At 40.7% G+C, this 26,810-nt stretch overlaps 2 protein-coding genes across 2 annotated transcripts in view; both read right to left on the reverse strand.

Moving 5' to 3' along the window:
* Positions 1-2,160: 2,160 nt before the first annotated feature.
* Positions 2,161-6,698, reverse strand: hey2 (hes-related family bHLH transcription factor with YRPW motif 2). The gene is made up of 5 exons (XM_085770991.1): positions 6,085-6,698; positions 4,739-4,817; positions 4,563-4,646; positions 3,724-3,805; positions 2,161-2,957 (listed from the first exon to the last, which is right to left on the reverse strand). The coding sequence occupies exons 1-5, from the start codon at positions 6,171-6,173 to the stop codon at positions 2,287-2,289; spliced, it is 1,005 nt and encodes a 334-aa protein (XP_085627117.1). The 5' UTR covers positions 6,174-6,698; the 3' UTR covers positions 2,161-2,286.
* Positions 6,699-18,962: 12,264 nt separating this feature from the next.
* LOC146961195 (uncharacterized) overlaps positions 18,963-26,810 on the reverse strand; it is an 11,816-nt gene continuing 3,968 nt past the window's right edge. Inside the window, exon 4 of the mRNA XM_085771682.1 lies at positions 18,963-19,037. Coding sequence (XP_085627808.1) covers positions 18,963-19,037 — 75 coding nt within the window. The remainder of the gene's footprint in view (positions 19,038-26,810) is intronic.

Below are 26,810 nucleotides of genomic sequence, written 5' to 3' on the forward strand. Positions count from 1 at the left end.
TGTGTTAAAGCTCCATACAGTATAAAGGTAGATGTTTGTATTAAAGCTCCATACAGTAGCTACAAAGGTAGATGTTTGTGTTAAAGCTCCATACAGTATAAAGGTAGATGTTTGTGTTAAAGCTCCACACAGTATAAAGGTAGATGTTTGTGTTAAAGCTCCATACAGTATAAAGGTAGATGTCCATGTGTAGTGTGATTATAAAGCAGCTCTAGGTTCTATATTAATATTGTGAAAGTATCAAAGCCTCAGTCCACAGAGAAATGCACACAGCCTGTATTCAGAAACTGAGCCTTAAAACCAGCCGTCAGGACTTCCTGTCACTTTGTGATGTCACAACTAAGCAGTCACCCAAAGCCCCGCCCCCTCACCACCTGGACCATCCATCCAACAACTTTGCAGGATTTGGTTTCTCTGAGTGTTTTATTCTGAAATCTGCTCAATTTTATTGGATCACTTTAGAAAACAGTCAGCTAATCAGAAAAGAGGCTCAGAGCCTCCTGTCTTCTGATTGGCTGTCACCGATCTGTTGTTTTTAGATGTGTTTTTTAATCACAGTAAAAGTTTTTATTATCATTATTATTCCATGTGTATCATCAGCCTCTGATCTGTTCAGACCAGCGTCCTCGTCTCTTCACTTCTTCTCCGTCTCTCTCTGTCTCTTTGTGTGTCGAACGCCGTCCGCCTCATGTCGCCCAGTTTCCCGCCGGTCACTTCAAAGCGGCGTCCGGCGTGAGAACCGTGTCGTCTGACCGAGGCCCCCGGAGCTGTTCCCAGAGCTGTCAGCCGCTAATCCTGCACTCAGCTGGAAGTGACGGCGCTCTGCGCTCGGGGAGGATTTAACGGCTGCAACAGTGATTTTTAGAGCGTAAATCAACGGCAGGATGAAGGCCGAGCAAGGAGCCGCGGATTAATGTGTGTGTGTGTGTGTGTGTGTGTGTGTGTGTGTGTGTGTGTGCGTGTGCGTGTGCGCAGACACTTTGAGCTTGGAAAACAGCAGCCTGCACTGAAGCTGCTTTCATGTTGAGAAAACACTCCATTGAGCAGAGCTTGGTGCTTTTGATCACATCACATGATCTTCATCTTCACATGGACTTTACTCAGATGTCACAGAAACAAAGCTTTAATGTTTTTGTTTCCCCTTGAACTCTGTTTAAGGCTCAGGAATAAAAAAAGAAAAGTGAGGAACTAGAAAGTGCAGCTGCAGATGAAGCTCATGTAAAACAGAAAGCTCAGGAAACAGCTGCTAAATGGAGCCTGAAGCCGTTTTTAGAGCAAAAACAATCAGAGCAGCGATGATGTTACTTCATGTTTATTTGCAGGAGGCAGCGAATCACCGACTGTTTACAGGTGAATAACAACAGGTAGGAAAACACATCATCATCATCATCGTCATTATTGTTATTGTGTCGATCTTCATCCCAGTTTGAACCGGTCTGAACACACACACTTTGGTTGGTCGTTTCCGTCACTTCCTGTTAGTCTGGTTATAAACATCGGTGGAGAAAGTTTCAGTCACACACACACTGGTGTTTATTTTACACAAGAAACCGAATCAGCTGATCAGAGTTAATCAATAATAGATCAATAAATATGTGGTTTTGTTCAGGGTTTTAGTGGAGTGAGCAGCAGCTGATGTTAAAGGGATAGTTCAACATTTTTGGCAGATTGGCCCATTGCCATAATCCCTATAGTCATAGCAGTAGTAGTAGTTCGTTACCTTTAATTGTCGGTGCAAGCTGTTTTTAGAACGGCGGAGCAGAGCCGTGAGCTGCTCAGAGCTACGCTACGGAGGCTCATGGGATTTCTTGGTTTCCCTCATCAAATACACAATCCACAACACTCTGCTGGACAAGTTGTGACCTGCACATTCACCACGCTATGAGATAATAACAGAACGTTACCAGACAGAGTTGTTTTAGAGGGAAATTCATGCATGTTGCCTTCGGGGACAGTTTTTCATCAACAGTCTCTGTATTTCCCTCTAAAACAACTCTGTCTGGTAACGTTCTGTTATTATCTCATATGATGAATGTGCAGGTCACAACTTGTCCACCAGAGCGTTGTGGAGTTGTTGGATTGTGTATTTGATGAGTTTGATGAGGGAAACCAAGAAATCCCATGAGCCTCCGTAGCGTAGCTCTGAGCAGCTCGCGGCTCTGCTCCGCCGTTCTAAAAATAGCTTGCACCGACAATTAAAGGTAACGAACCTACTGCTAAAACTATAGGGATTATGGCAATGGGCCAATTTGCCAAAAATGTTTAACTATTCCTTTAAAGTGTTTTTCAGAAGGCTCCGACCTCGGTGCCCCACGGTCTGTAGGGTTTACTGCTGCTGCCGCTGTGAGGGGCGAGGGAGGAGGAGGAGGAGGAGGAGGAGGAGGAGGAGATGGGAGGGCTGGTGGAGGTGAAGGAGGAAGAAGGAGGGAAGACGGGGAAACCTCCGTGGAGGGCGAAGGAGGGGAAGGAGGCGGAGAGGGAGAGGAGGGAGGCGGAGAGAGGGGCGGGGCCACAGGGGAGCACGAGAGACGAGGAGGAGGAGGAGGAGGAAGGAGAGGAGGAGGAGGAGGAGGTGGTGGAGTCTGCGGTGGCGTCCGGGGGAACAGGAAGTGCAGGGATCTGTCGAAGCGCAGCGGCGGTGGCTGCGGCGGCCCAGTGGTGAGGGTGGAGCGGCGGCAGTGGTTGTAGCGCCGCCTGGTGGTGGTGATGCAGGTGGTGCAGTTGGTGCAGGTGGAGGTGGTGATGATGAGGATGAGGAGGGTGGGAGGAGGAGGTGGCCGTGGCGGCGGCGTCACGCTGCGAGCAGCAGGAGGCGAGGTGGGACAGGAGGCGGCAGCGCAGCGGCTCGGACGAGTCCAGACCCTCCACGGCGCCGAGGTAACGGCACACCTCCGCCACGCACTCCCTGAAGCCCAGAGACAGGAAGTCCAGCGCCACGGCCTGGGCGTCATAGTAACCTGCAGAGAGAAAGAGAGAGAGAGAGAGAGAGAGAGAGAGAGGAGACAGGGTTACCATGACGACGGGCTTACAAGGTTTTTCATGTAATGTCTGTGTAATGGAGGTCCGCGGGTATAGCCACAGTCACGAGGTACCAGTGAGGAGAAGTGGCGGCGTGTGGCGGTTAGCGGTACTGAAGTTAAACTCACTCGCCCATAAAAGACGTGCTAACCCACTTGCCAAGTGGTCATTGACCTCTTGGCGAAACGATTAGCATTGTCGTCCGCAGACCTCCGTTACATCTGTTCTTCTTCTTCTAATTTTCCATCCTCTGATTTTTTTCCCCTCTCTATCCTTTCCTTTCCCTTTCTTCTCTTTCTCTTCTTCTTTTACCTCCTCTTGTCTTCTTTTTTCCTTCATTTCCTTCCTTTTCTCCCCTTTTTCTGTCCTTCTTCTCTGGTTTCAGCTTCTTAAATGTGAATATTTCTGGTTTCTTTGTTCCTTTACGACAATAAACTGAGTCTCTCTTTGGTTTGTGGACAAAACAAGACATTTGAGGACGACGTCTTGTGGTTTTTAAACATTTTTTATCATCAATTAGTTGTTACATAATCAACAGATTCATCGATAATTAACACACATTATTATTTTTTGCATCAGTGAAACTGAATTGATTTTTTTCCTCTGAGAACAAACTGATCATGTGATCTAACCTGAGGCTCCGCCCCCTGATCAGCCTCATTAACAGCTACAGCTGCCGTGACACTGAGTGTTGTTGTTGTTTACCTTTCCCTCCTGTGGCCTGCAGCAGCTTCAGATGGTCGACGGTCATCTGCAGGATCTCGGCCTTCTCCAGTTTAGCAGAACCCTGAAAGAACCAGACAAAGCTGAAGGTGACGAGTCATCAAGATCTGAGTCTTTAGATTTAGGTGTTTTTACTTATCTGAGTTTCTATGTTTCACCAGTCACTGATTTTACACCTTCATAGGTTTTAACAGTTTGTTCCTTTATTATTGAACTCATTTTTGACCTTTTTATTTTACACCAGTGTCTCTTTAGGAAAACAAACAAAGCTTCAATTGTTCAACAGTTTCCTCTTTTTCATTTTTCACTTCGTTACATGAGGCGTTCACTGCCTGTAGGAAACCTCAGCAACATTTATTATGAAAGTCAACTAAAGTAACTTCACAGTACTTTACCACGTCAAGTAACAGAACTTCTACCTGAACAGTTTCTTTACACCTCAGAGGAAAATAAGAAAAACACAGAAATCAAACAGCCAGATTGTTTTCAGATAATCAGTTCAATGGTCAATAACCAGTTCCTCCATTTATCAACTGTCAGTTTGATCATTTTGTTAATAGTTTTATTGACATTATAATATTTATCCATATTAAAATGTTAAAAATCCTTCTCATCATCATTGAAACAAATCTAAAGTTAATTTTGTCACTGAAGCTTCAAATTTTCAAAATAAAATCTTCTAATATGAATTTTTTATTTCAGTCGTGGAGCTGATTCATATCTGACCTCTATACACATATAATCAATATTGTAAATAAAGTATTTGATCAACACGTGTTCTGTGTTTTCAAAGTGGCTGACACTGATTTTCAGACTCTCACCTGTTTCTCGAACGCCGTGGGAACGAGTCTCCTCAGCTCCAACAAACTGTTGTTGATTCTGTCTCTGCGTCTTTTCTCAATAACCTGAGTGAACAACATTCAAATATTAACAAATGTATAAATATAAAAGAAGTTCTGTAAATCTCCTTCATTAATAAGACAAATATGAATTTTACCCCTCTACGTTTCTTCCTCGCCATCACCTGAGTGGTCGTCGTTGGCGACCCACATCTTATAAATGATGCTTTCATGTGCCTGAGGAAAAGAAGAAAAAAAAGACACGAGTCAGATTATAACTAGCCTAATTATAATAACTAAAAACAAACTCAGAGCTTTAAATATGTGAGTCTTTGGTGTTTAAAATATTGTATTTAATGACGTCACATCCAGATGTTGCAGCAGCTGCAGCAGAGTCTGACAGTAAAATAATATGGAACATATGCAGCGATGAAAATCACATTTTATCTTTTATTCTCATGAATTTATTCCTCTGTCAGTTCACTGAGGATCTAAAGAGACACTGAACAATATATAGACATGTTTTTTCTCTTCAGGCGTCTATTCACAACTTTTTTTTTAACATTTCAGCGGGAGAGATTACATTTTTTCTACTGCAATACATTCATTTAACAGTTGTAGTTGCTTCAGATTAATTATTGACAGAATAAAAAATATTGTTAAACATAAAATATGCATTATTAAGAATTAAACCTCCCAAAAGAGGAAAAACTAGTTACTATAGTTACACCACCTCAGTGCTGCTGATGTGTTTGTGTTTTTACTTTTACTGTTTCTACAGCAGCTTTTATTTAGTTGGTTAATTTATTATTTAAGTAACACAGCATCAGTTTAAAGACACTACTTTTCTGGAGGTTGTTGAAAGGGATTGTGAGAAAGTTGTTCATTAAAGATGAAGCTGAGGTGGGTTTGAGAAAAGAAATAACAGGTTATATTTTATTTTTTAAATATTAAAAGCAATAAAACTTGGTCTTTTACTTTAATGTTCTCATTTTCTTTCTTTATTTCTTCAGATTGATTAGCTCAGCTTCACTGAACTGAGTTTGGACAAGATTTTAGTTTTGCTCCACCTGCAACAGGTGAGCTACAGTCTGACAGGTGAGTTCTGCTTCATTTCACTTTCCGAATCATCCAGACTGAGTTGAGTTTTATAAAATGGTGAGTTTATATTAAGAGCAGCGGAGCAACATGTGAATTAAATTTTAATCATTGAAAGCAGGCTATAATATTGAACTCTTAGCTTGTAAACCGAGACACATGAGTGGTTTCAACTATCTAGTAAAACACATGTTTTATAAAAGAGGTAGGCTAAATATCTCTACAGTTTTCTGAGTGCAGCTTCTTGAACAACTTTTTTTCTCAAGCTCATTTTTCCATGATTTTCCACCAGAAACAAAAACGTAACATTTGAGCGTAATAGGCCCTATAGGCTATATGTCATATCTAATGTAGCACGAGATTTAATTCCCGCTGGTTTCTGAACGGCCGAACATGTCGCACTCACCCCGGATACATCACGTCCTCGCTGCCCACATCGATGGGCTCCTCCATGTCGCTCTCCGCCGAGCTGCTGTCCTCACACGGCCGCTTCATGGCGCACGGTCGGCGGCGACTGTCGGCTGTCTGTCCCCGGGAGGAGACACGGAGGTCGAGCCCAAAATAAGAAAGAAAGACGTAAATGACGAAAGAAAAAGTTTCTTCTTCTTTTTTCTTCTTTAACCAACAAACTTCTGATGATTCCCGTGATTTCAGAGAAATGTCCTAATGGAGGTGAACTAAAGGCCCTGCGTTAATAAACCATTAATAGGCCTACTGATTAATCTGAATTAAGTAATCCAGGATTTGATGAAGTCGCAGTTTGTTTTTTTCCCAAACGAAAACAAAACTTGAGTAAAAGTGAGTAAAGTTTCCTCTGGCAAAAGTTTGATGTTAAAGATCCACAACATCAGCTGATCAGAAGAAAAGTCCTGAGGGAGTAAAAATCTCTTCAGTGCAGCTCCGGGACTTGTTTTCCCAGCGGTGTGAGTCCGGTAAATAGTCCGAGACAGGTGGCCTGTGAGCCGCCTGCAGACTGGACTGGTGACCGGTGTGTCCTCCTCTCCTCCTCTCCACCTCCTCCTCCTCCTCCTCCTCTGCTGCTGCTGCTGGAGCTTTCCCACGGAGCCTGGGAGCCACACACACACGCACACACACACACACGCACACACACACACACACACACACACACACACACACACACACACACACACACACACACACACACACACACACACACACACACACTCAAGCAGCAAGTTTGAGATGGAAGATTTGTTCAGTCTCGGCAGGGCTGGTCCTTCTCTCCTGATAATACCGCCTGTCTGGTTCAGACGGAGTGTGTGTGTGTGTGTGTGTGTGTGTGTGTGTGTGTGTGTGTGTGTGTGTGTGTGTGTGTGTGTGTGTGACAGACAAGTGCATGGGAATGAGGCCACTTCTTACAGTCAAAAAATAGCCATTATATAAGGCCAAATGTTTGAGGCTGAGCTGCAGCAGCATCAGTTCAACCAGCTGAGCTCCACTGACTCATCTGCTTCTACATGTCTATCTCTCTGTCGACTCACCTGGACTCCCATGATGCAACATGCTCGGCGGCGGTGGTGAGGACAGTACGGTGGCCCTGAGAGCTCAACACACGCATATGCAAAGACACAGATGTGCTACAAATTCACAAAACAACTTAGAACAGTTTATAGTGCAGTGAGTCGAGCCTCAAGGGACCAGTCTGGGGACTCGATAAAACGAGGGACCAGACACAATATAGTGAAGGACCAGACACGATAAAGCAAAGGACCAGTCACAATAAAGCGAGAGACCGGTCACAATAAAGCGAGGGATCAGACACAATAAAGTGAGAGACACAATCACAATAAAGCGAGGGACCAGTCACAATAAAACAAGGGTCCAGACACAATAAAGCGAAGGACCAGACACAATAAAGCGAGAGACCGGTCACAATAAAGCGAAGGACCAGACACAATAAAGTGAGGGACCAGTCACAATAAAACAAGGGACCAGTCACAATATAGCGAGGGACCAGACATAGCGAGGGACCAGTCACAATAAAGCGAAGGACCAGACACAATAAAGCGAGGGACCAGTCACAATAAAGCGAGGGACCAATCACAATATAGTGAGGGACCAGTCACAATATGGTGAGGGACCAGTCACAATATAGTGAGGGACCAGACACAACAAAGTGAGGGACCAGTCCAGTCACAATAAAGCGAGGGACCAGACATAGCGAGGGACCAGTCACAATATAGCGAGGGACCAGTCACAATAAAACAAGGGACCAGTCACAATAAAGCGAAGGACCAGTCACAATAAAACAAGGGACCAGTCACAATAAAAGTGAGGGACCAGTCACAATAAAGCGAGGGACCAGACACAACAAAGTGAGGGACCAGTCACAATAAAGCGAGGGACCAGTCACAATAAAACGAAGGACCAGTCACAATAAAGCGAGGGACCAGTCACAATAGAGTGAGGGACCAGACACAATATAGCGAGGGACCAGTCACAATAAAGCAAAGGACCAGTCACAATATAGCGAGGGACCAGATACAATAGAGTGAGGGACAAGTCACAATAAAGCGAGGGACCAGTCACAATAGTGTGATGGACCAGTCACAATAGAGTGAGGGACCAGTCACAATAAAGCGAGGGACCAGTCACAATAAAGTGATGGACCAGTCACAATAAAGCGAGGGACCAGTCACAATAAAATGAGGAACCAGTCACAATAAAGCGAGGGACCAGTCACAATAAAGCGAGGGACCGGTCACAATAAAATGAGGGACCAGTCACAATAAAGCGAGGGACCAGTCACAATAAAGTGAGGGACCAGTCACAATAAAGCGAGGGACCAGTCTGGGGACACAATAAAGTGATGGACCAGCCACAATAAAGCGAGGGACCGGTCACAATAAAGTGAGGGACCAGTCACAATATAGCGAGGGACCAGTTACAATAAAGCGAGGGACCAGTCACAATAAAGCGAGGGACCAGTCACAATAAAGCAAGGGACCGGTCACAATAAAGTGACGGACCAGTCACAATAAAGCGAGGGACCAGTCACAATAAAGCGAGGGACCAGTCACAATAAAGCGAGGGACCAGACACAATAAAGCGAGGGACCAGTCACAATAAAACGAAGGACCAGTCACAATAAAGTGAGGGACCAGTCACAACAAAGCGAGGGACCAGTTACAATAAAGCGAGGGACCAGACACAATAAAGCGAAGGACCAGACACAATAAAACGAAGGACCTGACACAATACAACAAGGGACCAGTCACAATAAAGCGAAGGACCAGACACAATAAAACGAAGGACCAGTCACAATAAAGCGAGGGACCAGTTACAATAAAGCGAGGGACCAGACACAATAAAGTGAAGGACCAGACACAATAAAACGAAGGACCAGTCACAAAAAAATGAGGGACCAGACACAATAAAGAAACACTTCCTTTCGTGTCAAACAGATCAAGTTGTTTTCTATCTTTGTAGCACGTTTGTGTCTTTGTGTGTTTTCTTCACACTGCAGTGAGTTGACCCTTCAGGGCCACTGTAGTTTTTCCACTGTGATGTTTTTAACTGTATAAGAGACGGAGGAGGAACTGGTCGTTCTTTAACGAAAACAGTTTAACACATTTGTCTCACAACATTTTCAGACTCTGATCTGACGACTTTGTTTTTGTTTCGTCCCGAGATGGAGAGAAAAACTCTGAGACAGAAATAGAAGAAAGTAGAGTGACAAAGTGTGTGTGTGTGTGTGTGTGTGTGTGTGTGTGTCTGGCCTCTCTCACACGATGATTGGGTTTCAGCGTACACAGCCAGGAACTGTGGGAATGTCTGACACACATACACACACACGCACACACACACTCACTGTCTTTTCACACCTGCTAATCTTTTCTGAAATACAACAGTGATTTAATGCAGGAATTATAATGTGCACGTACACACACACACAGGCACGCATACACACACACACACAAACGCACACACACCTTCCCACCCTGATAACCTCAGATAGACCTGTCAGCACCCTCTCATTGGCTGAGCTCCTCCTGTTACTCAAACACATCACAGATTGTCGAGAGTTCGTCCACGACTTTTAAACATCAACATCAACATTTGTTCAACTGAGATTAACAACTAAACATTAACATGTTTTCATGTGTAGTGGGATTATTGATCACCTCTAGGTTCTATATATATAGAATAACAGAAATGCATGAACAATAACAATACAATATCAAAAGTAAAATAAAACAAATGAAAACATAAAAAAACCATAAAGCTTAAGGTTAAAAGGTGTTAATGTTCCATACAGTATAAAGGTAGATGTTTGTATTAAAGCTCCATACAGTATAAAGGTAGATGTTTGTATTAAAGCTCCATACGGTATAAAGGTAGATGTTTGTATTAAAGCTCCATACGGTATAAAGGTAGATGTTTGTGTTAAAGCTCCATACAGTATAAAGGTAGATGTTTGTATTAAAGCTCCATACAGTATAAAGGTAGATGTTTGTGTTAAAGCTCCATACAGTATAAAGGTAGATGTTTGTGTTAAAGCTTCATACAGTATAAAGGTAGATGTTTGTGTTAAAGCTCCATACAGTATAAAGGTAGATGTTTGTGTTAAAGCTCCATACAGTATAAAGGTAGATGTCCATGTGTAGTGTGATTATAAAGCAGCTCTAGGTTCTATATTAATACTGTGAAAGTATCAAAGCCTCAGTCCACAGAGAAATGCACACAGCCTGTATTCAGAAACTGAGCCTTAAAACCAGCCGTCAGGACTTCCTGTCACTTTGTGATGTCACAACAAAGCCACGCCCACCACAAAATGTGAGTTTTGGACGTTGATGTTTGACGACTTATTAAAATGATGTCATTACTGTAATCAGATCAGTTTGAGTGTTTTTATACAGTTTATAAATGAATGTATTCAGTGATACGAGACTTTTATTTTGTTATAAAGTGGCTCCCAGAATAATGTTTCTTCTCCTTTGCTCCTAAAAAACAGGTTTCAAATATTTACATTCGCCTGAAACAACGTTGTGTTTTGGAAGCTGCTGCCAAGAAAGTGTGTGCAGGTTTGTGTGTTCGTTGCGTGTGTGTGTGATATCAGAGGTTTATTAGTGTCAGGGGTCATGGAGGACAAGCAGGGCCATCCTATAGCAGGAAGCACCGAGTGTTCAAGGGAGCTGTGTGTGTGTGTGTGTGTAGGATAATATCTCGGGGAGCGCTGGGTCGTGAGTCGGAAATCCTTTTGGAACAAGAGAACATGACTGGGCTTTTTGTATGTGTGTGTGTGTGTGTGTGTGTGTGTGTGTGTGTAAAGAGAGAATGGGAGGAAGTGGTGTATTATTCTCAGTTAGACGGTGCTCGCCGCCCGTCCGTCGCTACGACGCCGCAGACCTCACACTCCTCAACCCCTCGTTCCCACAGGACATTCAACACACACACACACACACACACACACACACACACACACACACACACACACACACACATACACATACACATACAGCCTATATATACTTTTTCTTCAGTGTTGTGTTGGAGGAGGAGGAGGAGGAGGGAGACGAAGGTGAAGCTCTGAACTCAAACACATCACTTCACTCTTGCTGTTTTGTCAAAATAACTTTTTTTTCTCCACACACATCTCAGGCCACAATGAATCCAACTGTCGGATCTTTCATTGGCCACAGAAATCTAATATACAGTATAATAACAGATACAAAGAAAGAACAAAAAGAAACAGTGGTAAAATTCATGTATTCAGATCACAGCCATTATATATATATATATATATTTTTTTTAATTTACCTTTATTTAACCAGGAAATCCCATTGAGATCTGAGATCTCTTTTACAAGAGAGACCTGGCCCAGGTAGCAGCCATGTAAAATCCGTCCATACAAGATATAAAATAAACAATAAAAAAAACTCAGATACTCACACACAGTTCATACGAGAAAAACAATGACGCTCTTCCCTCACTGCATTCTTTATAATACACAAGAAGTTACTCATAGGCACAAATGTTTTACTGTAAAGTTAAGAATATAATATACGGGTATGTTAACAATATAGTAAAATAAATTTAAATCAAATTCTTTTAGCAAATTTTAATAAAATAAAAAAATCTATATACAGCATAGGCCTATTGTATGTTTTTCTGTACGAATAAATGAGTGAGAACATTTCCATCTCATTCCCCTGACACCAAATAATGATGATAATCATCTTTATAGTAATAATCTTGTATTTCTTAAAAGTGTTGTTAGTGTTTGTTTCTGTGAAAAATCTCACAAAAAAAGGTAAAACAAAAAGATTAATTCAACTGTCCTGAACATAAATATTTTGTTTTTATTGTCTAAATATCAACAACATGTCACATTTTAGTATAAAACACATGACAGCAGCTTTAAAGGGACTAAGGTACATTTCAAAATAAGAGCGTATTGGTGGCACCTGTAATGGAGGTCAGTGTGTTTATGTGTGTGTGTGTGTGTTTGGGTGAGGGGAGTGGGGGAGTGGGGGAGAGGGGTGAGAGAGAGGGGTGAAGAGAAATTTATCACCTCTCTTTAATGCACTCCCACAGACTGTATGAATGTCTGTTGTGCGAGGACATAATGGTCCATTGTTGTGATGAAGGAAACCTGCAGACACGTCGCACGACGACCGGCCTGCAGGTGCTGCAGCGCTACTCCACTTCCTTCCTGTCACCTGACACACACTTCCCACCACGACGCTGTGTGTGTGTGTGTGTGTGTGTGTGTGTGTGTATAAGCTACAGTCCAGCACGCAGTCGGTGGTCAGTTGATTTATTGTGATAGATCAACTGGTTCAGTTGTTTTAATCTAAATTAACACGCTGAACATGAAGTTTAAAGAGAGTTTCTGCAGCAGCTTGACCTCTGACCTCTGGAGGTGAAGTTAAACAGCAGCTGTCAGAGAGTGGAAGTGGATCTACTGAGATTAAACCTGATAAGAAGAGGAGGGAAAAGAAGAACAAAAGAAAAGAGGAGACAAAGAAAGAAAGGAAGAAGAGAGAGAAAAAGAAGAGAAGGAAGAGGCAAAAGAAACAGAAGAAAAGGAGAAGGAGGAAGAGGAGGAACAAGAAGAAGGAAAAGAGAGAGAAACAAGAGGGAAAGAGGAATAAGAGGAAGAGAGAGGGGAGGAAGAAGAAGAAGGAGAAGAAAGAGGTAGAAGAAGGAGAGGGTTGAGGATGAAAACGGAAGAACAACAATAGGAAGAAGGAAAAGAAAGAAGAGGAGAAAGAGAAGAAGAATAAACAGAAGAAGAAGAGGTCGGAAAAGAAAAACAAAAGAGAGGAGGAGAAGATTTTTTTTTGATTTTTACAACCACACTTTATTTACCAATCACAGGAGAGGAGGAGAAGAAGAAAGTGGAGGACGAAGAGGAAGAAGAGGGAGAAAAAGAAGAGGTGGAAGAGAAGGAGAAGAAGAGGATAAGGAGGAAGAAGAACAAGAACAAGAAGAAGTAAAAGAGAGAGAAACAAGAGGGGAAGAGGAAAAAGAGGAAGAGGGAGGGATGAGGAAGAAGGAGACAGGAGAGGAGGATGAGATAGAAGAATAAAACAAAGGAGAGGGAGTGAGGATGAAGAACAATAGGGAATAGAAAAGGAAGATGAGGAGAAAAGGAGGAGGAGTGAAAGAAGAGGAAGAAGAAGGAGAGGGGGTGAGGATGAAGAAAAAAAAGGAAGAACAATAGGGAGAAGAAAAGGAAAAAGAAGGAGAGTTCCCAGCAGAGAGGTGTCGGTGTCGGAGTCTGAGCCTCTTCATCCCTGAACACGTCGACACACACTGGACAACGTACGAGAACCCTCAACAATCTGAAGTGTGTCAGAGTGTGTGTGTGTGTGTGTGTGTGTGTGTGTGTGTGTCTGTGTGTGTGTGTGTGTGTGTGTGTGTGTGTGTGTGTGTGTGTGTGTGTGTGTGTGTGTGTGTGTGTGTGTGTGTGTGTGTGAAAGTCCAGATTGTGGAACATTCCTGTCACCAACTAAACCTCCACTCATCATCACACCATGAAATGATATAAACCAGGACACACACATTACAGGATTCAAATTCACTTTAAATTATTTTTTTATCTTTATTTTCATCTCATTAAAAGAAAGTAAAGAGAGAGAGAGAGAGAGAGAGAGAGAGAGAGAGAGAGAGAGAGCAGTGCTTCCTTATCTCTCTCGCCCACAGTTTGAAGTTATCAGGGCGACTCCCCGTCTGGAAATTCACACAGATTAAAGAGTTTTTATAAAGTCGCAGGAGGCGGCGGCTGCTGCTGCTGCTGCTGCTGCAGCTTCCTCTTCACACGACTCCGTCTGTGATGAATAAAAACAACAGAACAGAAATGAAACGCAGCCATCTTTATTCTTTATTCTTTATTCTCTGTATTTTCTGTCGACTATTGATCGTAAAAGGCTCCAGACTTTATTGTATTAAATGACCTTTTTGGATCGATTATTGATTCATGTTTTGCCTTTACTGTAAACGTCACACAGATGTGATGTCATAATGATGCAAGTAAAGGAAAAGAAAGAAAGTAAGTAAGTAAGTAAGAAAGAAAGAAAGAAAGAAAGAAAGAGAGTAGGTAAGTAAGTAAGTAAGAAAGAAAGAAAGAAAGAAAGTAAATAAGTAAGTAAAGAAAGAAAGAGAGTAGGTAAGTAAGAAAGAAAGAAAGAAAGAAAGAAAGAAAGAGAGTAGGTAAGTAAGTAAGAAAGAAAGAAAGAAAAAAAGAGAGTAGGTAAGTAAGAAAGAAAGAAAGAGAGTAGGTAAGTAAGTAAGAAAGAAAGAAAGAGAGTAGGTAAGTAAGAAAGAAAGAGAGTAGGTAAGTAAGTAAGTAAGTAAGAAAGAAAGAAAGAGAGTAGGTAAGTAAGAAAGAAAGAGAGTAGGTAAGTAGGTAAGTAAGAAAGACAGAGAATAGGTAAGTAAGTAAGTAAGTGAGAAAGAGAGTAGGTAAGTAGGTAAGTAAGAAAGACAGAGAATAGGTAAGTAAGTAAGTAAGTGAGAAAGAGAGTAGGTAAGTAGGTAAGTAAGAAAGAAAAAAAAAGAAAGAGTAGGTGAGTAAGTAAGAAAGAAATAAAGTAAGTAAGCAAAGAAAGAAAGAAAGAAAGAAAGAGAGTAGGTAAGTAAGTAAGAAAGAAAGAAAGTAGGTAAGAGTAAGTAAGAAAGATTTTTTTTTAAAATCCAATTTTAATTAGTTACACTTCCTTATTCATAAAACCATCCTTAATAATACATTGCCTCACAGCCTTACATAGTAGTGAGTAAGAAAGAAAGCAAGAAAGAAAGAAAGAAAGAAAGAAAAGAAGCTAATTCCAATAAATATTTTAATTTAACGTCAGACTCCTGAGTTTGACAGGTGTGATGTTATAACGACGCAAGTAAAGCAACAGAAAGTGAAAATATTCAAAGATTTAAAACAGGAAAAAGACGTCGTTTCTTCAGAAACTTTGGTTTGTTTTCATTTGAATTGGGGAAAGTTTTCATTAAAACTCATCATCACCGAGTCTTAAAATCCAAGATGGCCGCCCTGCAACATCAACAGAAACATATGAGACTCTGAAGCTGCTAGTTGATCATCGGATCAATCAGTCAATCAATAAATGAGACTCAGTCGACTCAGATGTGATGTGATAGAGAGAAAACTTGACTTCTTGTGCCTTCATCTGTTTCTTCGCTGTGTCTGTGAGAAAAAATAAAGATTCATGTTCTTCATCATCTTCATCACCTGTCACTGACTCCGCCTCCTTCATGTCAGAGAGAGAGAGAGATCTGCTCAACATTAGTCTCACCTCAGGAGACTTTAACACGCACACACACACACACACACACACACACACACACACACACACACACACACACACACACACACACACACACACCAGTGATTTCCTTACAGATAACTGAAGATCAGCTGACGTTCGAGTTTCAACATTCAAGACAACTTTATTGATCCCTTAAAGGGCAATTCCATTTGGCCACTCACGCGCCACGTACTCATAACACAAAGCACATAATAACAGAAAGAAAGAAAGAAAGAAAGAAAGAAAGAAAGAAAGAAAGAAAGAAAGAAAAAGTTGACGTAACATAAAGCACATAAAAACAGAGGAAGAAAGAAAGAAAGAGAGAAGGAAAGAAAGAAGAATAAAATAAAAAGTTGACAACATAAAAACACAGAAAGAACGAAAGAAAGAAAGAAAGAAAGAAAGAAAAGAAAAATTTTACATAACATAAAGTACAAAAACAGAGAAAGAACGAAAGAAAGAAAGAAAGAGAGAAAGGAAGAAAGAAAGAAAGAAAAGAAAGCACATACAAACAGAGAAAGAAAGAAAGAAAAGAAAAAGGTTAACAACATAAAAACAGAGAAAGAATGAAAGAAAGAAAGAAAGAAAAAAGAAAGAAGGAAAATAAAAAGTTGACATAACATAAAAACAGAGAATGAAAGAAAGAAAGGAAGAAATAAAGAAAGAAAGAAAGAAAGAAAGAGAGAAGGAAAGAAAAAAAGAAAGAAAGAAAAAGTTGACATAACATAAAGCACATAAAAACAGAAAGACAGAAAGAAAGAAAGAAAGAAAGAAAGAAAGAAAGAAAGAAAGAAAGAAAGAAAAAGTTGACAGCTGTGCAGTCAGCTGGCTCTAATAATAAGTAATATGTACCAATTCCAATAAATGTCATGTTTAACAGACAAAGGAAAAAGTCAAAAGTACGGTGGCCTGGAAGGGTGCGTCCACCCCTCTTTTCTTTTCTTTTCTTTTTCAATTAACCTTTATTTACAGTGAGATTTATTATATAAATGTGAAACATCAAATACATTTACAGAAAACAGAAAAGATGAGGTCAAAGACAGAAGTAGAAGAAAAAACTTCCAGCTCCAGAGGAAAAAGGTCGGACATGTTTTTCTTTTCTGACTCAGCGAACACACAACCCTGTTTTAAAATGTCCATTTTAAATTTAAATCACATTTCATATTCACCTCTGTTTGGAAAACCTGACTCTATCTACAGTATATCGTGTTGTAAGTGGATGTAACAATATAATCTGGACTCAGAGGTTGCCTTACTGTCCTCTCTGTCCTTTCAGCTGCAGGTCATGGTCTTCATCAGCTCAGTAACAAAGAAACAAAACTAACCTGTGACGTGTGTGTGTGTGAATTTCTACAGCGATAAAAATTCATCTGAAGTGAAAACTCTGACCTCAGATCAGCTCCACAGGCTCAGTGCGACCTCCTGACCCCACACGTTCCACTGACGGGGGGCTGTGTGTGTGTGTGTGTGTGTGTGTGTTGACATTTGTGACACATTCTAAACAGAGAAAGTGGGTGTGGGAAAGACCTGGTCGTCCATCGCAGCCTCTCCACGACACACACACACACACACACACACACACACACACACACACACGATCAGCTGATATCCAACTCCCCCAACTCTCCCAGCACTTTATCTTTATACGTCAGTGTGTGTGTGTGTGTGTGTGTGTGTGTGTGTGTGTGTGTGTGCTGCTGGGAAAGTCCCGTCAGCTTTAATAATATTTCAATGTGACCAAAAACTCTCAGTTTCTCAGAAACATCGCTCAGCAACAGAAGTCCACTGTTTACGTTTCATGCTTTTACTCCATAAATAAATTCATATTCTTCACATTTATGTTTAAATTCAACTCTGACGTTTAATTTAATGTCGCTGCTGTTTTTCATCTTAGAAAAATGACTTAATACAAAGTCACAACAGAGTTCAGAGCGTTAGGCTACATCACAGAGGCCGAGTCTCTTCTCCAAACACACAGAGATAAAGGAGATAAGTCAGGATTTATTTTCTCTGGTGAAGTTTTTTTTTATTTTTTTTAATGATTCAACTGGTTAACGACCGTCTTCAGCTCATGTTTTCATTTGCAGATGTTGTTTTAAACTTTTAAACTAAACCACAGAGGCCGTTGCTCACTCTCTCAAACGACCCACATGAGTGTTGTTCTGAAATTCTGGAAACCCTGGTTGCCATGGTGGTTATCGATCGTCACCATGGCTACAGCAATGACGGTCATCAACACAAAAACTAGTCTGCCAGTAAACCCTGAACTCCGTCAGCGCTTTTATCACCCTCGTCTAAAAGTCTAAAAGAATGGGATTTTGGTAAAATACCTCAAATTAGGTCTGTGGTTAACAAAAGCTTAAAGGGATAGTTCAACATTTTGACAAATTGGCCCATTGCCATAATCCCTATATAGTCATAGCAGTAGGTTCGTTACCTTTAATTGTCGGTGCAAGCTATTTTTAGAACGGCGGAGCAGAGCCGTGAGCTGCTCAGAGCTACGCTACGGAGGCTCATGGGATTTCTTGGTTTCCCTCATCAAACTCATCAAATACACAATCCAACAACTCCAAAACGGAGGTGTCAAGTCGCATGTAAACCAGCTGTGTAGTCAAAAAGACTTTGATGTGTTTATTTGACAGATCTTTCATCCAGACAGTTTTTGTTTAATCTCCTTTCATCACGGTTTTTCTGTACAAAACAAAAATCATTGCATTCTCACCCCAATTTATCCTATAACAAAAACAGTTTTATTAGGTGTGTCTAATCCCGACCACCGATTTTTTTCAAAATGTTTCCTTGTTTCTTCATCCCAATCAGTGCAATCAATTTGCACAATTCTTAATTTGCACTTTACAAAACTGTTCTCATTGTTTTTAACTCAGTTTCCTACCTCTGTAAATCAAATTTACCATCTGCCTAACGCAAATGTAACTCACCGTGGACCAAGCTTTAGATATTGCATCAAGACTTATTTCACTGTATTGTGTGTTTCAAATAAAGAAAATTTCCTTGATGCAGGTTTTATTTTTGTAAATTGTTGAGTTTCTCTTCAGAACTTGGTGCGACTGTATGTTTGGTTTCAGGTTGAGAAACAAGTGATTTTCTTTCAGTTTGGTTTGAAAAACAAGCGGTGCTCAGTCGCTACCGTCACATGAGCCTTTGAGCAACGAGCGATGAGGCATCGACACGAACGACTTGAACCTTGACAGAAAAGTCCCGTCTCCTCGTTTCCCATCAGCATCAATAGAAGAAGCCGCCGCCGCCGCCGAGGGGCTCTGGCCTTGTCGGACGCTCGTGAGGAGAATGAAGGGGATTTCAGTCCGACTGTATAAGTGAATTAACATCTTGACCGAAGAAAGAGAGGAAGGAAGGAGTGAGAGAGTCGGAGGGAGAGAGGGGCAGAAGGATGAGGAGAGAAAAGGATAATTGTTGTGTTCCCGCAGTGAAAGAGTGTTATTCTTTGGCGCCGCTGAGAGGCGGCCATTGTTGAGGGCCCGGTCTACCAGTGGGTCCGGTCATCTGAGATCACACATCCTGATAGGCGCCCTCGGACCTCGATGAGCACGAGCTGCTGCTGCAGGAGGAGGAGGAGGAGGAAGAGGAGGCTTACTCAAGATTATCTCCTCGATCAGTCCAATCTGCCCCGAGTGTTGGTTCACACACTCCACATGATGTTATCTCCTCACAGCGCAGTCCGGTTCGTCCACAGGAGGAGTGACAGGTACATAAAACACAGATGTTAAATGAAATAAAAACATATTTCTTCTTCTTATTTTTCTCATGTGCCAATATTTAGGAAGCAAGCACAACTCCAAGTTGTTACAGTTACTCACTTGAGTTAAAAACTCAAAATCTTTCCAAGAATATTTGTCTTATTTCTTGTCAAAATGTCTCATTTCTTGTCAAAACTAATCTCTTTCCACTTAAAATAAGAATCATCACCTACAAATTAACTTGTTTTTAGATAGTTTTCACTTGTTTCAATCACAATTTTCACTTGAAAACATCTAGAGAGAGTAGAAAAATCTGCCAGTGAAAGCAAGTTTTTTGTGCTCGTTATAAGAAAGAAAAACTTGCTCCACTATCAGATTTTTCTACTTATTTCAAGTGAAAATATGCTTGAAAGAAGGAAAAAGTGTCTAGAAACAAGCTGCTTTTTAATGTGATGAGTCTTATTTTAAGTAGAATGAGATTTGTTTTGACTAGAAATGACATTTTGACTAAAAATTAGACAAATATTCTTGGTAAGATTTTGAGTTTTTGCAGTGTAATGAGTTATTAAAAGTTATTATGTGGTATGTTTTTGTTATTTTTTCCCGTAAGTATTTTTGTGCATTTTTATCTTGTAATAATAGACATAAGAACGACAGGTCGTCTGTCTACCACTGTCGGTCAATGTAGATTTGTCAGTGTCATTTATTACTGTTTTTTCTGTCTGTCTGCCAGACAAACAAAACAGATTTCTTCTCATTACTCTTACAGCATTGTAACAAAACAGTATGTGATAAATGATGATTACTAGCAGAGAAGGAATTTGAAAAATAGTTTTTCTGTTTTTGTTGTTGCAGAAAAATGAAAGACTGAATTTACCAAAACCACGATCTGATCTGTCTATAACCTTGATGTTGCTGTGTAGAAAATAACAGCCTAAAACTAACATAAGACAGGATACATTCAGTGTCAATAAAAAACATTTTCTTCCTAAATCATTTTAGTTAAGGATAGTTAAGGATTTACATCAACAATAATCTAATTTATATTTTCATTTTGTGTTAAATTTCTCTCTTAAACATTTAAATCTGTTGAAAAATATATAATAATCTTATCATTTTCTCTGCTGTTAACCTGTTTTTTTCTTGTCGGCAGCAGGAAGAGCTTCAGCCATCGTTATGTTTTACGATACAGGAAGTAAAAAAAAAACGTTGTGACTCGGTATCGGAAAACGTGTTCAACATGACATCATCGTTACATCACAGCAGAGATTTCATTTCATTTCATTTCATTTTTTGATTTATTCCATTCATGGTATGCATACTTCACATGGTTGGCTATTGAATACATTTTTTGCACTGGAGCCACATGGTGTTGCGGACCTTTTTTCTTTTTCATACTTCACATGGTTGCACATATTTACATAATTTAGCTACACATAGTCACCATGAATGAAAAGGAGCAGGATGAAGAAAAACTCATAGTAGCTGCCCCTCTCTATAGTTATAATTGCATTGGCTTACTATCAACACCAATATTATAGTCTATTTCAAAAAATTAAAGATGATGAATCATATAATAATGATAACAAGAAAACAACCAAGCAAAATAGCAGTGGACACAGCTCATCTATCTATCTTTTCTTTTTTCCCCTTCTTTTTCTCTTTCTCCTTCTTCATTTTTGTAGGCGCTTATCTTTTTTTAAAATTTTTTTAAACATTTCCTTTAACTGAGATATACTTGTACAACTTTTCAGTTCCTTGCTTTGTGAGGGCCGTAGTTTTACACCTGCAACAGAAATACACATTTGTTTTAATGCCACAATAAGAGATCAATGGAAGGTCGAGGTAAACATCTGTAAACGTTGACGTGTGTGACTGGTGTTGTGTTCTTCAGGTGTTACCGTCAACATGGTAACACCCCCCCCCCCCCAATTCCCCACCATTCCCCCCTCCTCTCTCTGTTCCCATGGTTTTCCCAGGCCTGCTCTCCCAGGGTGTTTGACCTGACTTCATGCCCCTCTCTCTGCCCCTCTCGGTGCTTCCTGCCCCCTGCTGCAGCTACACAGGCTCTTATTGTGGCGGGGCCTACGCCTGTCACTACCCATCACACACACTCACACATACACACACATACATACATACACACACACATACGCAAAAATATGCACATTAAAACATAGAGAAATATGCGTGACACCGAACCACAATACCACAGTGCACACACACACACACACACACACACACACACACACACACACACACACACACACACACACTGACACACAAAGGCAAACAAATGCAAATCTAAGACAAGTTTTCTACATTTTATGAAAAAAAACCCAAAAACACTGCTTTTGCTCTTTGCTGCCGAAATTATAACAAATATAATTAACATCTTTGGACTTGTACTCGTACAGTCGGACTTTAAAGGGAACGAGACAGTTTATTGTGCGCTGTGTGTTTTTGTGTAGTTGTTGTGCATCATATTGTGAATCTACACTGCAAAAACTCAAAATCTTACCAAGAATATTTGTCAAATTTCTAGTCAAAATATCATTTCTAGACAAAACAAATCTCATTCTACTTAAAATAAGACTCATCACATTAAAAAAAGCAGCTTGTTTTTAGACACTTTTTACTTCTTTTCACTTGAAATAATCTGATAGTGGAGTCAAGTTTTTCTTTCTTATTACAAGCACAAAAAAATTGCTTTCACTGGCAGATTTTTCTACTTATTTCAAGTGAAAATTTTGATTGAAACAAGTGAAAATGATCTAAAAACAAGTTAATTTGTAGGTGATGAGTCTTATTTTAAGTGGAAAGAGATTAGTGTTGACTAGAAATGAGACATTTCGACAAGAAATAAGACAAATATTCTTGGAAAGATTTTGAGTTTTTGCAGTGTACAGACAAACACACACTGACAACGACTGAGCTCCACAGGAAACAAACAGAGCGATTAATGAACTCATTAATGGACTAATTGTTGGATAAAGAGTTACACACACACAAACACACACTGTCATACTTACAGTTACAACGTGGACATTCAACCTCTATTAACTCTATTTCGTGCCATGAAGCATTTGTGTGTGTGTGTGTGTGTGTGCGTCAGATGCAAACACATTCACACACAAACACACACACATACAGTAGCCTATATATACACCCACAAGTATACACACACACACACAGACACACATGCACAACATTATAACTACAATGGCCTTTGCTCTGAACCACTTCCCTCTGTTGTTGAAGGCAAAGGCCCAACGCTGTTAGAACCTACACACACACACACACACACACAGTCTCACACACACACACACACACACACACACACACACACACAGTCTCACACACACACACACACACTCAAAGCCCTCCACCCTTGTTAAGCACTGTCAAGATCAGGAAACATTGCTACGTTTCCCAACGCACACACACACGCTCACACACATCCTCGACAGTTTGCACAACCCCCCCCCCCCCCACTTCAGCCCCTCATGGTCACACACACACACACACACACACACACACACACACACACACACACACAAAAACACACACACAGAGTCCTTAAGATGCATATACAACATGAACACACACACATGCACTTCCTTTTGTTGGGAAAACCAGTCACACACTGTTGTCACGGATCAATGTTGACACGACTGCACACACACACACACACACACACACACACACACACACACAGTCCTCCCCTGGTGTGAATCAGGGCCTCCAACATGGCCGCCGCCTCTTTACGGTCATTTCTCTGCAGTCGTTTCCCACTCGATGAATCATTTTATCGAACAATTCATTGTGATTTCACTTTTTGTGTCGTTTGATGTTTGTCTAAAAAAAAAACACACACACAAAAAAACACCATAAAATCTGTTTGTGGTGGGAAGCTCCAGGTGTGAACAGGTCGGTGCCAGAGAGTGAGCAACGGGCCGAAACAATGAGGAGGAGGAGGAGGAGGAGGAGGGAAGTGGGAGAAAAGGAGGAAGAGAAGCGAAAGAAAAGCTGCTGTCTGCAGGACTGGTGGTGGCAATTAATCAGAGAGAGAGAGACATAGAGGCTGAGTGGCAGCTCGAGGATGTCGGACAAGCAGAAAGAGAGGAAGTGGAGCACGGCGGCTGAAGTGTGTGTGTGTGTTTCAGAGTGTGTGTGTGTGTCGGGGGGGGGGCTACTGCTGCTGCTGCTGGTGTGTTTGTTGATTCAGGCGTCGTGCGGCACAACACTGATTGTTTGGTTTGTGAAGTCACTCAGAGTCAAGAACGGCTTCGAACTCTGACTCACTGGTTTTACTGGGAAGACACACACACACACACATACACACACACGCACACACACACACACACACACACACACAGACGCACTCACACGCACACACACACACGTTGACATATGTTAACTGTCACCTTCCACATTCTCTGAGTTCCTCACGTTCCTCCCTGTTAATCTGTGTGTGACAGTCATGTTGACACCTGAGTGTGTGTTTGTGTGTGTGTATCATGTGTGTAGCCAGAGAGTGTTTGCATATATGCAATCATGTGTGTGTGTGTGTGTGTGTGTGTGTGTGTGTCCTGACTTGTCTATGATGTATATTTTAATGTCTTTAACCTTCGTCTTGTGTCAGCTTTCTGCTACCATCTCTTGTGTTCGGGTCGGTTTTGTTACGTTGTTAGGCTCCTTATACATGGAAAGGTTCTTATTTCTTGTCAAAATGTCTAATTTCTAGTCAAAACTAAACTCTTTCCACTTTAAACAAGACTCATCACCTAAAATTTAATTTGTTTTTAGATCATTTTCACTTGAAATAAATAGAAAAATCTGCCAGTGAAAGTTTTTTGTGCTCGTAATAAGGAAGAAAAACTTGCGCCACTATCAGATTTTTCTACTTATGAAAATATACTTGAAATAAGTAAAAAGTGTCTAAAAACACGCTACTTTTAATGTGATGAGTCTTATTTTAAGTATAATGAGATTTGTTTTGACTAGAAATAAAGCAAATATTCTTGGTAAGATATTTGAGTTTTTGCAGAGTTGTTTTTGCACTTATGAGTTCAGTTTCAACTCGTTATATCGTTATAACCGGGTCAAAATTGACCCTAACACCACAAATGTCATAATTTTAACCAGAGCATTTTTGAATTTTGTGAAAAAAAAAAAGTTTTATTTTGTTTAAATAGAGGTTCCTGACAAAGTCAAAAAGTCTTGATGCTATAAACAAATTTATGTGGTACTTTTATGCATTAAAAACCTGAAAATGGGCGACTGGTGACCCGAACACCAGAGGAAGGTTAATTGATTCCTGTTACATAAGACACTATCTCACACTGATCTGTATCTGTGAAAAAGTTTCCTGAACTTTCTCTGCTGCAGAAAAACAAGAGGCAGTCTGTCTCTCTGTTTGTCTCTGTCCTGTCAGTCTGTTCAATACAAGACTAACTGGTAAATAGCAGTAGGTTCGTTCCCTTTAATTGTCGGTGCAAGCTATTTTTAGAACGGCAGAGCAGAGCCGTGAGCTGCTCAGAGCTACGCTACGGAGGCTCATGGGATTTCTTGGTTTCCAACTCATCAAACTCATCAAATACACAATCCAACAACTCCACAACGCTCTGGTGGACAAGTTGTGACCTGCACATTCACCACGCTATGAGATAATAACACGTTACCACACAGAGTTGTTTTAGAGGCAAGCGTAGGGTAGCGTAGCTCTGAGCAGCTCATGGCTCTGCTCCGCCGTTCTAAAAACAGCTTGCACCGACAATTAAAGGTAACGAACCTACTGCTATGACTATAGGGATTATGGCAATGGGACAATGGCTCTTTGTGTTTGTTTTTAATCTTTTTATTGTTGTTTTGTATCTGGTTTTATTTCTTTTATGTCTTTGAGGTCGATTTCTGACTCTCTGTCGTTGTTTTCAGTCTTTTCATCATTCCTTTGCATGTTTTCTGTCTCGTGTTTGTTAACGTCTCTCTCACAGTGTGGATCTACTCCTTTAACATTGAACAGGACGATGATGTGTTGTGATGTCACAGAAGTTGCTGTTTTTCTTTTTTTTCTCCTAAAGTACGATGAGAACTGAGTGTGTGCGTGTGCATGTGTGTGTGTCCAAATAGCAGAGAGGGGTGTGTGTAATTATATCTCTGCTGGCAAACACTGACCCATTTCTCAGCCTTGTGTGTGTGTGTGTGTCTGCTCCCACGTCCCGGTCACCACACCAATCCCTCGATACTGCCAACACCCTGGGGCGCTCACTCCACTGTCACACACACACACACACACACACACACAGCTGCTGCCGTCTGCCGACCGCCGTCCGTCCACCACGCTGTTGCATAACAAGTGAACAGAGGAGAAGAGCGAGAGAAAGAGGAAATGAGAGATGGAGGAAAGAGAAGAAACAAAGAGAGAGAAATGTGACACAAACAAAAAGACGAAGAGAGAAAGAGGAAGAAGAGTAGGAGCGAAGACGAAGAAAAGAAGAAGACGGAGAAGAAGAAAAAGAAGAGACGAATAGAATAGAATAAAACTTTATTGATCCCCGAGGGGGAAATTCACAGTGGAAGATGAAGAATAAAAAGAAGATGAAGAAGAGAAGAAGAAAAAGAAGAAAAGAAGAGAAGAGAAGAAAAAGATGAAGAAAAGAAAAGAAAAAGAAGAAAAGAAGAGAAGAAAAAGAAGATGAGGAAAAGAAGAGAAGAAGAAGAGGAAAAGAAGAGAAGAAAAATAAGATAAAGAAGAGAAGAGAAGAAAAAGAAGATGAAGAAGAGAAGAAAAAGAAGAATGTTGTAATCTCACATCTAGAACCAGATGTTTGCTCTGATGAAAACTGCTACACTGACTGAAGACTTCTGAGAAATATCAATACTGATTGATTAATAGTTTTATTGATTCCCTCTCTCAGCCTCTCTGGTCTTGGTCCTTGTTCCTCTTCAGTCTGTGTGTTTTGTGTTTTCAGGAGTTTCCTGCTGCTGCTTCTATTTTTAGGCCCGTTGACCTTTGACCCCGGCCGTCTTTATTTAGGCTACGAACCAGTCTGAGAAACTTAAAGGGAGTTCCCCGACCGTCCCCGTGTGGACTTCACTGTCCAGACTAAAATATGGACGCACATTTTTCTACTTTTCTGTCACTGCAAAGTTTGACATGCAAATACTTCACTATAAAAGAGTCTCTGAAGCTCCTGTTTTATGAAATACTTGTTTTTAACCTTTAAATTTTCAGATTTTGTGAATCATTTGGAGGTTTTTACAATCTTAAATCAATAAATCAATACATATAAAGACGTAAAAAGACATTGATGTCACTAAAATGAGCAGCTGGGAACATATTACACATTCTTCACCCTCTCTACAATTTGTTCACTTTTCTGTGCCGTTTATATCTGTAGTTCCTGTCCATATCAGTGTATAGAAATATGATTAATTAAGGATAATGGACTGAATTAATTAAACACGTACTGTTTTAATATCAGAGTGTGACAAGAAGAGGTTTTAAGACATAGTTTCAACCTTCCTCAACTGAATTTTCTCATGTGAAATGTTCATGAAAACACATTAAACCTGGAGTTTTTTTCTGAAGTCCTGGACTTAGAGACATGAATCCAGCTGTGGATGAAGAA

The sequence above is a fragment of the Trachurus japonicus genome, chromosome 24 (assembly GCF_045865225.1).
Source record: "Trachurus japonicus isolate A0001 chromosome 24, Traja_1.0".
NCBI lineage: Eukaryota > Metazoa > Chordata > Actinopteri > Carangiformes > Carangidae > Trachurus > Trachurus japonicus.